The 15,908-nt window shown below is 41.3% G+C and overlaps 1 protein-coding gene across 1 annotated transcript in view; it reads left to right on the top strand.

Moving 5' to 3' along the window:
- Positions 1 to 15,908, top strand: part of tll1 (tolloid-like 1) — a 48,185-nt gene that overhangs the window by 10,019 nt on the left and 22,258 nt on the right. Inside the window, exons 2-12 of the mRNA XM_069689210.1 lie at positions 6,606 to 6,728; positions 6,941 to 7,021; positions 8,214 to 8,387; positions 8,486 to 8,603; positions 10,886 to 11,064; positions 11,564 to 11,669; positions 12,517 to 12,641; positions 14,149 to 14,264; positions 14,487 to 14,589; positions 15,402 to 15,518; positions 15,762 to 15,907. Of these exons, the coding sequence (XP_069545311.1) occupies positions 6,606 to 6,728; positions 6,941 to 7,021; positions 8,214 to 8,387; positions 8,486 to 8,603; positions 10,886 to 11,064; positions 11,564 to 11,669; positions 12,517 to 12,641; positions 14,149 to 14,264; positions 14,487 to 14,589; positions 15,402 to 15,518; positions 15,762 to 15,907 (1,388 nt within the window). The remainder of the gene's footprint in view (positions 1 to 6,605; positions 6,729 to 6,940; positions 7,022 to 8,213; positions 8,388 to 8,485; positions 8,604 to 10,885; positions 11,065 to 11,563; positions 11,670 to 12,516; positions 12,642 to 14,148; positions 14,265 to 14,486; positions 14,590 to 15,401; positions 15,519 to 15,761; position 15,908) is intronic.

Genomic DNA, 15,908 nt, shown 5'->3' with positions numbered 1-15,908 from the left:
GAGTGAAGCTGTTTTTACAAAGTAACTAAAACCATTTTGAAATTTCCTTTTCTTATTAAAATCAGTCGATCCCTGGCTCTTTATATTATGCTTCTTTATTATTTTTTTTATTGTCTGTTGTTCACACTATGTCAAAACCCTAACTTTTTGTGTCATGGTTTATACATAGTTTATTACAAAGAAATATTCCTCCTGGGGAGCTGATGAAAACTTGACTTAATTCTCCTGATAACTGGATTTGTTTATGATCAGTCTGGGCTTCGTTTCCAGCCCGTTTGTCCAGTTGTGCGCCTCACTGCCCTGCCATCTGTCTTCAGCTGTGTTCATGCACGAGGAAACTGTGTCTTTTCTAATCTGGGGACTAACACACACACACACACACACACACACACACACACACACACACACACACACACACACACACACACACACACACACACACACACACACACACACACACACACACACACTGTGGTGGAGGCAAACACACCTATGTGTCAGTGTAGAGGTGTGTAACTGGGTCTCTGTTTCTGTGTTTAAGCCTGTAAAAATACATAATTAGAGTGTGTGAGTTTTGTGTGGATGCATGATATCCCAGATCAATTGCTAGCTTGTCTGTGTTGGTGGTGATTTACACAAATTTTTTATTATCGTGGTTTCAGTTTGGTTTCTGACATGATCCCTCACTGACACGTTACACTGTTTTGTTCTTGATTATCTTATCCCGTATGTCACATAAGTCTCCTCTTCTCTGTCTCTTCGTCTCAAACTTGCCTGCAGGAGGGTGGGGGTGCGAACTTTTTTTTTTTTTTAACTTGGACTAAGCATCTGTATTTTTCTCTTTTCTTTCTGAAAGTACATTTTTGACCCGTGACAATACAGACTGCACATTCCAACACCTTACAAAGTGAAGTAGCTCATCGTTATTCCATTTTAAATGCTCACAAAGAAAACCAGAAGTGGCCGCCTCAGCTTAAAGTGCTACTTTAAGTCCTACTCTGCTCCACAATGGACAATGGATGCTGCGGACAGCTCGGTTTCACTGCAGTTATTTTGGATTCAAGTCGTGATTTAACATCCATAGAGACAATTCTTGTAGCTTAATCCAGCTCAGTGTCCCAACGAATTACCACATTTCATAATTTATGTCCAAGTACAATGTTCGGTTCAGAGATGAACTGGTGTGCCCTTTATGGATGTCTGGGGGATAGTACATGGGTGTGTGTCATACTGTATCTGACTAAAAATATGGAGGCCACAGATCTGCAATTACTGTTTGGCTTTTTAATTAGCAGAACTATGATTTTCCGCAAATCTTAAATGTGCTATGTTCAGATATTGTAGAAAGAGAGAACTTGAAAAACATTTTAATTGGCCATAAAAGACAATGCCAGTTGCCCAAATACCACAATTATTTTCCAATTGTACGGTTTTATCATCCGTTTAACCTCTATGTGTATGTTCACTATATATGGTCCAGTTACAGTTTTGAACAAATACAGTTTTTTGGCCGTGCTGTAAAAGTGCTTAGATCCTACTCTTGCTGTATTACTCATTGGCAAAGCTACGTCAGTTGATCAACAACAGCATCCGAGTTGCACTTGTTTTTGTGACCACCGAGGGGCAGAACGTCACTGTTCAACAGCGAAAGCGTGTGAAAATGCACCGGTTATCACACAAGCGTTGCGCCCCACCACCTCCACTTGCCTACTCTCTCTATTCGCCAAACATTTCACACAAAATTTAACGAGCAGTTTATACTCAAGTCCATGCTGACTTCGCCGATGTGCATGTACCTGTGGTGACTTAAATGTTTGTAACTCAAGTTCTGATGTTGATGAAAGAATCCTTACTCAGGAGAGTTATAGCTTCCTCTTGCTCCGTACACAGTTTTGTGGAAACTGCACATTTGTGCGAAATAGGATGCGTCTTTTTGAACAAACCATGGCTGATTATGAATCTTTCAGTTTAGCCGCACGCATATGAAGACAGGTAGTACAGTAATACCTGCTGAGGCTACGTCAAGTCTGATGTTTTGTTGTATCGAGAAAGTGAGCGTTTAAGGGATGTGCGAAGACCCAAAAAGTGAACTGAAATAGGAACTAAAACAAAATATTCAGAAGTAAGTTCAACAGGCTATGCAAAGTGTGAATGACTAGTTCTGACCAATGGAAGAGAAGTACGTGATCAAATGGACAAGAGTGTTCGGACGGAGGGAGTCAAGGTATATGGCAAATGACTGTTTGGAGCACACTGCTCAGACATACATATGTCATTATGGTTGTACCAGCTGTGAATACAAGCTGACCACAGACTCTGTTTAATGTAACATTTCCATCTCAGACGATCGAGTGTTTCATGGTGAAAAGATTTTTGGGTGGAGGTTCAACTTAATGGTCCACTCAGCTGGAAAACTGTATCGTACATTTTTAGTACCCTTCCCCATCAGGGCTGTAAGCTTGAACTGCAGCACCTGCTGCTCGCAGAGGGTTAATGTGGCTCAAGCAGCTCGCACAATGATTACTTTTGGAGAAAATCCTCAAACAGGGCCGAGATAATCTCTTTTTAATATTGCAGTAGTTCACAGCCACATTTATAGACAATATAATAATATCACACGAGTTAGAAAGGCACATATACATGCACATACACACGCTCATCTTAGCCCACCTACAGTGTGACCTTATATTTGCTTAATGAGGAGCTTAGTGAGCCGCGTTTGTGTGTGCGTGTGTGTATATTCTCTGTGTTGGTGTTAGATACACCCCAGTGAGTACAGCATGAGTGCATAAATTGGCTGTGCATAATTCTTTACTGTACTGTAGTTTTTGTAAAATGTCAGAGGAAAAAAGCAAAAGCCATTAAAGTTAATATAGGGATAATGATAATGAGATAATATAGGAACAAATTAACAGACTTTTTTGCAATATTGTTAATGTCTACATTGTGTATAATGTGTACATTTTGTTCAGTATAATATATTTAAATATAATGACAATAACGGACCAAATTATTGACAACCACTTAGAACACAGGACTGAGGCCAACACAAAATCTGATTATGTCTGGCGACATACTAGAGTATGAGATTTTTATGATATTTTGGATGAGATACGGAATACTATGTATTTGCATTTTCGATTAATCTGTCAATTATTTTCTCGATTAATTGAGCAGCTGTTTATCCTTTGAAATGTCAGCAAATGGAGCAAAATGTCGATCAGTGTTTCCGAAAGCTCAAGATGAAGACTAAAATGTATTGTTTTGTCGTGACCAACAGTCACATGTACAGACGCACTAATGTATACGTAAACTAACAGAAAGCCGACAGTACTCGTCTCTGCCTGGGAACTTGATCAATACAGCAACCGGTCCACCAGCCGCCACCATAGTGGGATGTAAGGGATGCCATGTGGGGGTAGTCTGCCTCTCACTTTGTGTTTGGTGCATTACTCCTGTGTGTGTGTCCCTGTGTGCTGGACTGTGTGTTTGCTGCAGTGCCCCTGCTGAAGGGCGAACAGTAAGGCCCTGGTCAGCATGATGTAGGTCTCCCGGGAGGTCCTGGGGTTTTTGGATCAATACCTCTCCTCCTGCATCTCCCTGCCTCACTGTCCTCACCCCTCCTCACCCCACGGCTTGACTTTGGGCTATTTATGGTATCTCTATGGATTAACGAGACCCTAACAATCAATGGGCCAAACTTACTATCACTGTACTCTCCCTCCTCTCATTGCTTTGTGTCTCTGCTTGTGTCAGCTCCTTTTCTCTGAGAAACTTTTAGTCCTTGTAGTTTCCCTTGTTGTCCTGAAATTGTCGCAACTACTAGGAGTGTATTCTCAGGACACTGTCACAAATACACTGTCCCACAAACAGAAACAAAAGTGAGAGGGATATCGTTTCTGATGCAGGTGCAAAATGATGCAGTTGATGTTCACATGCGAATTCTCACGATGACCTTTTGCTGGTGAGGTAGCAGCTTTTTTGCTCATATTTGTGGTGCTTTTTTGTGGATCACACTGACAGAGGACACAGTAGAGGGGAGTGTCAGTAGAAACTGTCAGCCACAATAACATTTTTTGTCAGAAATAACAGTTGTGACAAGCCTGTTCAAGCCACATATTAAAACTGGTGCTGGTGTAACTGCTATTTTTGTGACTTTATATGGCAGCGACTCTAAAACTCATTAAGGGTGTTTTCACACCTCCCTTGTTTGGTCTGGACCTTCAGACTTTGCATTTTGGTACCATTTCGGAACCAAAAAAGTATGTGTGAAAGTTGCCTCGGACCAGAATCTGGACCAAAGTATTAAAATTTGGTTCAACCAAAAGTGATGATGTCAGTCTGGATCAGATCTTTGCAGTTTGTAAAAATATCCAAAACGCTTAAAAATTTCAAAACCTAGAACTGAATTCTGGTCATAAAGCTATGATAATAATAATAAAGTGGTAACGAAATTAGACTGGTTTTTTTTTTTTTCTTCTCTACCGCCTGACTTGCCAACAGGACGATGTCAGTCGCACCCCATCTACAAATCAATCAATGTCAAGTACAGGGACGTAGGTATGCCATGCAAAGTTATTAACCAAAATAAATCAAATCGAATGTTAACAATGTATAAAAAACATGTATTTTGGTTTGGATTTCCGGGTCTGATAAAGCCCTATGACATTTCTTGTATTCTGATTGTTTAATGCATATTCATATCCAAATTTGTACTGTTGAGCCTGTGTGTGTTACATACTAGATGCACAATACATACTTATACAGATAAAAATAAATACATTGCAGCTCCAGATCCAACCAAGATCTCCAACATATCATACACCACTACTGAACAGCACACACTCCCAGTCTGTATGTGATGTTATTATTCCTACATCTGTGGCCATTGTGGTTTGCTCCTCTTTTCAACAATAGTGCAAAAGTTGAGCACAATGGCACTCTGACCCCCATTTCCTTTAGTGGCAATCCTGATTAGCTAAGTGACAAGCTTCTCCCATGCCATTGTTAATGTATTAGTGTCTTGAATCCCTGTGGAGGGCAATAACTTCGCTCAGCTAATCATGCAGCGATGGTTATCATTCGGTTGTTCATTGTTAGAAGCTGGAGATATACTCTGCTGTTGGTACGGAGGGGGAGAAACAGAAACTGAGTAAACAAGGGGTACAAGATGTGCTTTGTCTGATGCTAAAAGGTGTGTGAGAAAAACATCACAGATTGTAGTTTAGTAATGTGTGAGAGTCATATAAAAGGATGAGAGTGAAGGTTGAAGCAGGTGGAGGAGTTATTCTTTGGAATAAGATGATGAAGACACTGTGCAGAAAAGGCATAATTTAGCTGGAAATAGTAACCAATGGAGCGTGGCCAGACCAATGTGTTCATGCAGTGAACATGGGTCAAGCTGGGGTAGATTCAGAACACGCTGGGAATATTACATATCTGATTTGGACTGGGAACACCTCGGGATCCCTTAAGAGGAGCTGCAAAATGTCTGGACTACTGTTTTAAACCTGCTGCCACAGTTATGTGTCAGGAAATGAATGGATAGATGGATGGAAGACATATGCTGGTTAAATTGCTGTAAACATCTTGTTAAATCTCTTAACTTTATTTTCAAGTATATTGAAAGCCTGCATTTTAAATATAGACGCACTGTACTTTACTTAAACAGCACGATCAGCATTTTACAAACTGATTCTGTTTTTTGCTGATTTTTTCCCCCACAGTGTAAACTATTGGAAGTGAGCACAGCAGTATGTACACATTAAAGCATAAGTTCACACTTTTCAAGTACAGTTTAAAACCGAACTTTAGAATACATTTTTGATAGAAATGAGGCTTGTGAATTTTGGCCGCCATCTCTGAAACTGTAGTCAGGTTAGGAAGGGATCACTTTACATCCAGTATGAACTACAGCGACCAATAACTGGGAATTAAATGTCCATTCTAATAAATATGGAAATAAGCATAAAGGAGGATGTTGAGAGCGAGAGTGGTCCATGAGGGCAGGGAGGTAGGAGGGGGAGTGAACAGTGGAAGGGACAGCGGTGGGAGTGTCACTTTCAAAAAAAGGCTTACACATGGCCTGATATCGGACCACTGTGGGCTGGTGACTTTGTGTGTGTGTGTGTGTGTGTGTGTGTGTGTGTGTGTGTGTGTGTGTGTGTGTGTGTGTGTGTGTGTGTGTGTGTGTGTGTGTGTGTGTGTGTGTGTGTGTGTGTGTGTGTGTGTGTGTGTTTGTAAGGGCAAGAAGAGCAGAAACAGGCAGACAAATCTGCTCTGAGGTCTAGCTCCAACAATAGCTCCTTTATATTCGGGTGGAGTTTGAGATGCATGATTGGAGTGAGAGATACTACGGCATCTCTTTGCAGTTGTATGAGAGTGGTGCTATAAGACTGAGAATTGACAACCTGAACATTCAGTTATTGTGATGACATTGCAAATCCATGTGTTTAAACTGTATACAGCGCACGCAGGATGAAGATGACTATTATGTTTTGATTCTAATAAAGGTAATCAGGTTATTTCCAGGAATCCTAAATACGATGAAAGAAATGTATGTGATTCTAATTGATACGTTGTTTTTTTCTTCTTCTTACTTCTAGCTGTATTTTGGGGCGACATTGCTTTAGACGAAGAGGACCTGCGCATGTTCCAGATTGACAGGACGATAGACCTGAGACAACACACACACATGCACACACACTCCCGGCAGGGGCACACGTCTGGTGAGTGGATTCAACTCTCACTCTACATTCGTCACGCAACGCTCATTCTTATGTTTCCTCTGAAAGTCTCTCATTACCCATCAGCGGCAGAGCAGAGCAGCTTGAAGAAGAAAGAAGTAGACAGGAGGCCACCTGAGGATGTCAGCATTTATCATGCAACGTTTGTGTTTCGATTTAAAAAAAAAAAATTTTTTTACTCTCGTGTGTGTTAGGTGGCGCGGAGGAACACGAAACTGTGAAGAAGAGGGGATCGTTATACATGCTGCTGGAAAGAATACGTAGATTTGGCCTTGGTAAGCAATCTGAAAGTCACCAAACATTTTTTGATTTCCGTTTCCATCTTAGTGACTTCATTCAACTTACTTACTCATTAATGCTTACAGTTTTCTCAAGCATTTTATAATCGTGTCCTGGATCTTATATGAAACCAACTGTTTCCTTTGAAGGCAAAGTTTTGATCCATGATGCAAATGCAACCATTGCAGCTTTGTCAAAAAGTTGTGAAATGTTTTGCGTGATTAGTTACAATCACAAACAAGTTTCAGGTCTCTAAATATTGCTTGTCATAAAAGTTAAAAAAAAAAAAAAATAGAACTGAAAGGTAGACAATCTAATACACTGCAGGATGCTGAGTCAACAGTAAAGTACAGTAACATAGTAATGGTTACATACATGAGCGGCCCTGCACTGGTGTATGTAGTGTACTTACATTTAAACATGGAGGACGAGTCTATGTTTCTGAACGGATTCATTTGAGGTCAACAATTAGTGGAAAAGATTTCTGTAATATAAAAAAAAAATCCACCATTATAATAGCGATCCACCGAAATGCAAGCACAACTGACCTCAAGGGATTTAAAGATGACACTCTGGTCTGTTAATGCCTAAAAAACACCTATGATTAATTAGGGCATTTAAGTACCAACCTTTTGAGCCATGTGCCTTACATTGTGTTCTAATTATCTGCCATTAAACTAGAAAAAGTGGGGTTGAACATTATGTCCTAATTGCACTTGTGCCAGGTGCTTTAGGCCGAATGCTTAGATCGTTACAATAGACCACAAGAGTTGATAGACGATGATTTGAGACCGCTTACCTCTTTCTCCGTTTTTCACTATGCTTCTTGCAAGTTAGCTAAGTTGTACCACAACCACTGTTCTACTGCAGCACAATGATATCCAGAGCTGCAGAATGTTTGTGTTTCCTTCTTTAGCACCCACCTCACCCAGTGTACATTATGAACTTCTTTAAATTAAATGCTTAATAAAGCAGTAAATTACACTGGCTGAGCTATTCCTGTTTGAGGTTTTTTTTTACTCTCTGATTTGAGAACAAACTCTGAAAGGTCACGTATTATGAGAAGCAGCAGTTTCCAATAATGTGGAATCCCATTTCTGAACTGATATTTATAATAATATCACAGTCATTTATTATGTTTGAACACAGGCAGACTTAATTGTGCTTTCTCTCTCACCACTCTGTCAGACTATCTCCCAAAGAATGGCAGTAAAGGAGCTGCCAGTCCAAAGAGCCAAACAGGGAAAGGTGGGAAGACTGGGAAAGTAGTGAAGAGTCGTATTCCTCGAGCAGCCACATCCCGAGCTGAGAGGATATGGCCTGGAGGAGTCATTCCCTACGTCATAGGAGGAAACTTCACTGGTAAGCAACTCCACTGGACCGCTGCCATCACCGCTCAGCACTAAAATACACAGACGTGTGTTTGTGTAAAAGTAGGATGTAAAATGTGTGTGTTTCAGGTAGTCAGAGGGCCATGTTCAAGCAGGCCATGCGTCACTGGGAGAAACAGACGTGCGTGACGTTTATAGAGAAGACAGACGAAGAAAGCTACATAGTCTTCACCTACAGACCCTGCGGGTGAGTTTGGAAGATCTCCATGTATATCTCTCTGTGTGTGTGTGTGTGTGTGTGTGTGTGTGTGTGTGTGTGTGTGTGTGTGTGTGTGTGTGTGTGTGTGTGTGTGTGTGTGTGTGTGTGTGTGTGTGTGTGTGTGTGTGTGTGTGTGTGTGTGTGTGTGTGTGTGTGTGTGTGTGTGTGTGTGTGTGATCTGTGTGAGTACCTAGAGTTCACTGGTGACCTTGTCACAGCGAGAGACGATACGGTCACTCAACAATGGTTCCACTTTCCTTCCTGTCCTGCTCCTGTTTCCCCGTCCCACCAATCACACTGCGCTGTTTAAGTGTTTGTATGTTCATGCAGTTTTTTTTGTTTTTTTGTTCATACTTTGCAGAATTGCATTGTTCTGTCGAGTGGCAGCACGGTGGGGGTCAGAGTGTGTTTGTACAGCGGTGACACTTCACTGACTGGTCGCCAGGTTTTAGGGTGTTTAAGATCACGACGATGGGCTTATCGTCAGACACTGTTTGCAGATGGTTGAAAGAGTCGGATATCCAGCTCCATTTATGAATTTACGCTGTTAATGTAGGAGTCAATTAAGAAATGACCCAGTTATTACCAAACACACACACACACACACACACACACACACACACACACACACACACACACACACACACACACACACACACACACACACACACACACACACACACACACACACACACACACACACACACACAGTTTCCAGCTTCAAACATTAAGGGGACTTGCTTCTTTTTTCCGGTTTCCATTTTTCACTATTTTGTCAAACTGTAGAGATTTATTTACATGTTTGTCACCTGTTGTTCTGCATGGCTGCACCATTACATCCAATGCACATTCTCACTCCCTTTTAAAATGACATATTTGGCATTTTTGGAAACTTTTACATCTCAACCAGACGTTATCCCAGCGAGGTAAAAAACCTTAATGGCTGTTTGTGTAAAGACACAATATCACATTTAAGAGGCTTGATTTCCTTTTTTTTTTTTTTTAAAGGTGACAAATCTTTGGTAAAAGACATCTTTATAATTCTTAAATGACATGCCAAAGAATAAATTCAATTTTGATAAAGCAAAGTATTATATATTTGAAACGATACACACCCCTATACTTTAATAGAACTAATGTGGTTTGAATATTGACATTAAGGTAACGATTTGTGAAATGTTTCTTTGCTCTCAAAATAATATTTGATGCCTATCGAAAATCTGTGACGATCAAAACTTTGCACTGTTTCTGTGCTTTTCAATCTTTTTTATTGATTATTATTTATAAACAAGTTCACATGCAGAGCTTTATTCTGAAATGTATTTAATTTCTAAATGTAAAACACCAGCAGCCATTTAGGCGAGTTAAAGATTTGCGTGTTAACTGATGATGCCAGTTGTGTCGTGTTCTGTGATAGGCTGGCTGCATTAGAGATTAGACACTTTAATCTGATGTATAAATACCCTGCAGCTTGGAAGTTCAGTGAGTTTATGAAAGAAAGATGCATAAAAGTAAGAAATGCATGAATGAAATAGAACCACAGCCCAGTTTTGGTACCTGTTGTGTGTGTGTGTGTGTGTGTGTGTGTGTGTGTGTGTGTGTGTGTGTGTGTGTGTGTGTGTGTGTGTGTGTGTGTGTGTGTGTGTGTGTGTGTGTGTGTGTGTGTGTGTGTGTGTGTGTGTGTGTGTGTGTGTGTGTGTGTGTGCAGTTACCGATGCTAGCAATGAAAATGCTGCAAGAAAAGACTCCGTCTACTCCAGTGACTCCTGATCCTTACCATGCAATCAGCTCACAGGATAACTTTAATCAGATTTGTTAGCCTGGCACGGCTGTCTCTGCTAACCAGAAAAAGAGAACGGGTGTGTGTGTGTGTGTGTGTGTGTGTGTGTGTGTGTGTGTGTGTGTGTGTGTGTGTGTGTGTGTGTGTGTGTGTGTGTGTGTGTGTGTGTTCTGTGAGCAGCGATATGTGAATTCTCACAGCTTATTCACGCTGGGTTATGAAACTCGAGTGTTATTGAAGTGTTGTATGTAAATAAATCCTGCCACTTTTCCTCTGGTGGACGTAGTACAGCGCAGGAAAGCCTGAAAAGACTGTGTGTTTGTGTATGTGTGTGTGTGTGTGTGTGTGTGTGCGCATATCTGTGTGTGTGTGTGTGTGTGTGGTCATGGTTAACTAATTACAACACTGCTGATGCTTTTTTTTCCACTGTCAAACATGTAGTTAATGTTATCCGCCTATCTCCTTGCTATCACCCTCGAATCCTTATTAGGTGTTGTTCCTATGTGGGTCGTCGTGGCAACGGGCCCCAAGCCATCTCCATAGGAAAGAACTGTGACAAGTTTGGCATCGTGGTCCACGAACTGGGCCACGTCATTGGCTTCTGGCATGAGCACACACGGCCCGACCGTGACGATCATGTGACCATCATCCGGGATAACATCCAACCGGGTGAGGCTTATTACCCAGCAGGCACCTGGGTCTCTGTTAAAATCCTTCAGGTTGTATCTCGCCAGAGATGGCATTTACAGACGGTGTGTGTGTTTCCAACTTCACACTCATGTCTGGCTCTGGGTGAGTGTGAATGAGCCTTTTAATGACTGTGAAGTCACCTCGACCGCTGTCTGCCACCTCTCCTCCAACACACTTCCCTGCACCACAACACAATCTGACAGGTGTTAAATCAAATCACATGGCCGTGTAGCAGACCTGAGCCATGACTTTTTTTAGAAACATATCGGAGCTTAGAACAACTCTCCTCAATTGGACTTAAAGGATTTTAATAAAGGACCTTAAATGGCCTTATCTGTTTGTAAAGAGTATATTATGCATCTATGGAAACACACTAAACGGTTACACCCTGATTGTTTTTGTTTGATAAAATCTCTAATGCAGCTATAGCTCCATATGTGCAAATATATGTATGTGTGTGTGTGTGTGTGTTTCCCAGGCCAAGAGTATAACTTCCTCAAGATGGAACCAGGGGAGGTGAACTCTCTCGGGGAGCCATATGATTTTGATAGCATCATGCACTATGCCAGGAACACCTTCTCACGGTAACCAGTGGCGACATCTTGCCTGTTGACCTGTTTTGAATTTACAAGATCACAATATGCCAGGACTTTTTTTTTCTCAAAATGAAAGTCGGTTCTGTAGTTTTGTGGAAGAGTGAGGTATTTATAACTGAAAAACAGACAAAAATACTGATGCTGAGCTAATATTTCACTCAGGCAACTGGTTACTTTAGTTTTACAAACATTTTATGTTTGTGACAAACTCCTTACTACCCCAAACTTTTATTTTTTGTTTTGTCCCTTATTTGAATTTTAGCAACCTAAGGAAAATTAGCAAGTGGAAAATTATCTGAAAATGTCAAAAATATTTCTGATCTCTATCATTTTAATCATTTTGTGACCAACTTAATTCATCCTTATGTTCCAGCTTCTGTACATTTGCTTTGGCAGAAACTGTAAATGATCACTCAATGCAGGAAAGTAAAGTAAAACTGGAAGTGAAACTTTAAAACAGTAAAACTGAAAGTTTTCAGCGTTAAGAAATCTTTTCCTAATTTTTTCAGATATTTCTACCAATTAAAATCAGCCAATTTGGATCTGTCAGTGAGACCAGAAAAGGATTCCCTTTACATGTTTTCCGTGTGAGGGTGCTCATTAATCCGTGCCGTGCCTACTTTTATAAGCCTTCCCATTCCCCAGTCAGCTCCAATGCACACGTTAGAGAAAACACAGAACTGGTGAGGTGATCAGGACTTGAATGGAGGTCACTGTTTCCTAAAATCATAGCTTGTTCTTTAAACATAGCAAGTTGTATTGAACGATTATGATGCTACATGTGTGTATGTGTTGTAATGACATATTAAATGCTCCCTCTTTCCCCTCCCTGAAGCGGGATGTTTCTCGACACCATCCTTCCATCCAGAGATGAAAACGGAGTCCGGCCTGCTATCGGCCAGCGGACCAGGCTCAGTAAAGGAGACATTGCACAGGCAAGGAAGCTGTATAGATGCCCAGGTACTGATATATTTACTATGAGACCGCAGTGTGTGTGTGTGTGTGTGTGTGTGTGTGTGTGTGTGTGTGTGTGTGTGTGTGTGTGTGTGTGTGTGTGTGTGTGTGTGTGTGTGTGTGTGTGTGTGTTGGTGCGTGTGTGCTGGCGTCATAGCTAGGAAACAAAAGATGACCTCTGTTTATCTGCTTGTAACTTTGACGTAAAATTGGCCCGCCCCTCCACTCTCCAAGGCACAGAAGTGAAGTTGAGTAATTTGTTTTTCCATGTGATGCCTCCCTCTGTGTTTTCGGGACTCGCACACATCACACACACACACACCCTTCGAAACAGTTCTTGCGCACAGCCGTGTGGTTCTGGCGTTCCTTGGTCCCCGGCGAGCCGTTCTGACGTGATCTCACCGAGCTGTGCAGTAATGTCGCAAAGGTTTATGATTGTTGTTTATGGCCTGGTTTTTTTGCCACCCCCACCACACACAATCACTTGTCACTAATTACTCATTTTGTCTAATTTTGTTATACAAAAAAACATTTCCATGAATTTCATATCTGCGTTAACAACACAATATATAAATGCTGTATACAAATGCACAAGTATTTAATTTTACAATCTATGTGTTTGATACTGGAGAGAGAACAAGACTGTGTTAGTGTGTCCCAGCTGGAAATAAATATAACTTCAACCTTATAAGGTCATATTTGACTGATACCATATTCACTGACAGATGAACAGAGCCCCAGGGCATTGTGGGGGAAAACAGCATGCATGATGGGATAGGAGGGGCACATTTGGCTAACCTCCTTTTGAGAGGGAGTGACGGCGTTAAACTCCGAATGAGGGATAAAGAGCAAAAGACTGTCTGATATTTTTCATTGGATGATTGAATAGTCTGCCACTTTTGCTGACCTGCAGTAAAAGTTAGAGCTACTGACATTTTTTTTAATTCTGCTAAATGATGACCTCATGTCTGAGGTTGGACCACGCATGCATACTGATACACGCAGGAACACAGATGCACATACTGTCGCCTTCTTCATGCAAAGCCAATAGAAGCCAAAAGCAACATGACGCATGAGTTTGTTTGGGAGAGTAATTTTAATTCCTTTACTGGTGTCTGAATGAGAACTGCATGTCTAACAGTTTCCACATGGACAGATCAGACAGTATGGACATAAACTTTGGCACAATAACAAAGCGTGTTAGAGGCTGTTGTTTTGACAAAATAGTCTGTAATATATCTATTTTGGTAAATTGGCAGTGGAAAATTAATTTTATGCTGATTGAGAATAATAACAAATATGAGAGCCATGTGCTCTTTATTAATTTACCGATTATAAGTCATCAGCACACAGCTGAAAGCACTATACACACGAGCAGGACATACCACAGAAATCTAACTCCATCTGTGTGTGTGTGTGTGTGTGTGTGTGTGTGTGTGTGTGTGTGTGTGTGTGTGTGTGTGTGTGTGTGTGTGTGTGTGTGTGTGTGTGTGTGTGTGTGTGTGTGTTGCAGCATGCGGAGAGACGCTTCAAGAGTCAACGGGAAACTTCTCCTCTCCTGGTTACCCCAACGGATACCCTTCATACACTCACTGTGTCTGGAGAATATCTGTTACACCCGGAGAAAAGGTGCGCACACATGCACGCATTCAGTGGCACCCTACAGTGCGGTGAATGTGTATGCCTAGCCAATATAAAACGAGACCACTGACCGAATGACAGTATATTGATTAAGTTCTAACAACACTGGTTCTGCCCTCTTCCTCTGCTTCCGCGTAGTCTCTGCAGAGCACAGATCTGCATTAAGCATGTTAAATATGTTTGTTTTTGTTTACTTTTATGCTCCTCCAGATTGTCCTAAACTTCACCACCATGGATCTGTATAAGAGCAGCCTGTGCTGGTATGACTACATCGAGGTTCGGGATGGATACTGGAGGAAAGCTCCGCTGCTCGGTAAGATCAGGAGACCGTTGTTGCTGCTCGTCTCCTTCTTCTTATTGTAATATTCCTTTATTGCATTTAAAACTAATCTAGATGTTTAACACAAACAGCCCTGGTTTTAGCTTTACGACCCCATACTTTGTGTTCTTATTCTTTACGATTAATATTGCAGTTGGTCTTCAAATGTTTAGGATGAAGAAAATTCTCTCAATCTATTAGTGACACTACTTCCTCCTGCAAATTAGGATGTACAATATTTTGTACGGTTTTTAAATTTTTTTTATCGTTCTTGACAGAATAAAATGATTTTGAATGATTGGGACTGAAGTGAATACAAGACTGCATTCATAACAACCAAAAACCGTACCCGATTTAAATCTGACTGTCCTCCCCTACAAAGTAGTTCCCTCTGTGCACATCACTGTGGTGTGCTCCTGTTCAACAAGAACAGTCTTGGAACTTGTTGATTAACCCTTGTATGTATAAAAAAAAAAAAAAACACTATAAGCTGCACTGTAAACTGTACTCGGTGACAATTGCAAGTCCAAGCCAGGAAATGCAGGTGAGGCCTGATGAGATGCAAAGTGTTGCCAGATGACTCTGTGTTGCAACAGACGTTCCCCAGGATCAAACTTTTTTCCCAGCTCCAGTGACCTTGTTGACATGTAAGATGCTGAACACAGACCGTTAACAGAAAGTACTTCTATTGTGCTAAAATGTCAAGTTGTTCCCAGCTACATCATGTAATCTTTTGAAAGCCATATTTCTCCAAAAATGATCAGACATCCAGGTTTACAGAGTTTGATTTTGTGTGTGTTTTACAGGCAGGTTTTGTGGAGATAAAGTTCCCGACGTCTTGATTTCCACCGATAGCAGAATGTGGATTGAGTTCCGCAGCAGCAGCAACTGGGTGGGGAAAGGCTTTGCTGCCATTTACGAAGGTAACAATGAGTCAAATTCATAAATAAAAGCATGGACATTTATGAACTGAGAGACTGCAAACTCAGTGTCTGATGAAATAAGGCCAGGCTCTGAATTTGATGACCTTGTGTCTTTTGTGAGAAGTTTTCTCGGGGCTTTCATTATTCATCGTGTACACAGAATGTGTTTCAGGTGTCTTTGGTCAGTGCAGTTGATGCTAATTCATCCTGTTTCTGTCTCTCTCCCTCTCTTCTCTTGTGCAGCGATCTGTGGTGGGGAAATCACCAAGGACTCAGGCCAGATTCAGTCTCCCAACTATCCCGACGACTACAGACCCTCCAAAGAGTGTGTGTGGAGGATCACTGTGTCCGAGGGGTACAACGTCGGGCTCAGCTTCCAGGCCTTTGAGG

This window comes from Brachyistius frenatus, unplaced genomic scaffold, assembly GCF_029030835.1.
Source record: "Brachyistius frenatus isolate BFR_SWC_R1_liver_20210118 unplaced genomic scaffold, ASM2903083v1 Contig_7, whole genome shotgun sequence".
In the NCBI taxonomy this organism is placed as follows: Eukaryota; Metazoa; Chordata; class Actinopteri; family Embiotocidae; genus Brachyistius; species Brachyistius frenatus.
This window is presented reverse-complemented; position numbering and strand designations above follow the sequence as displayed.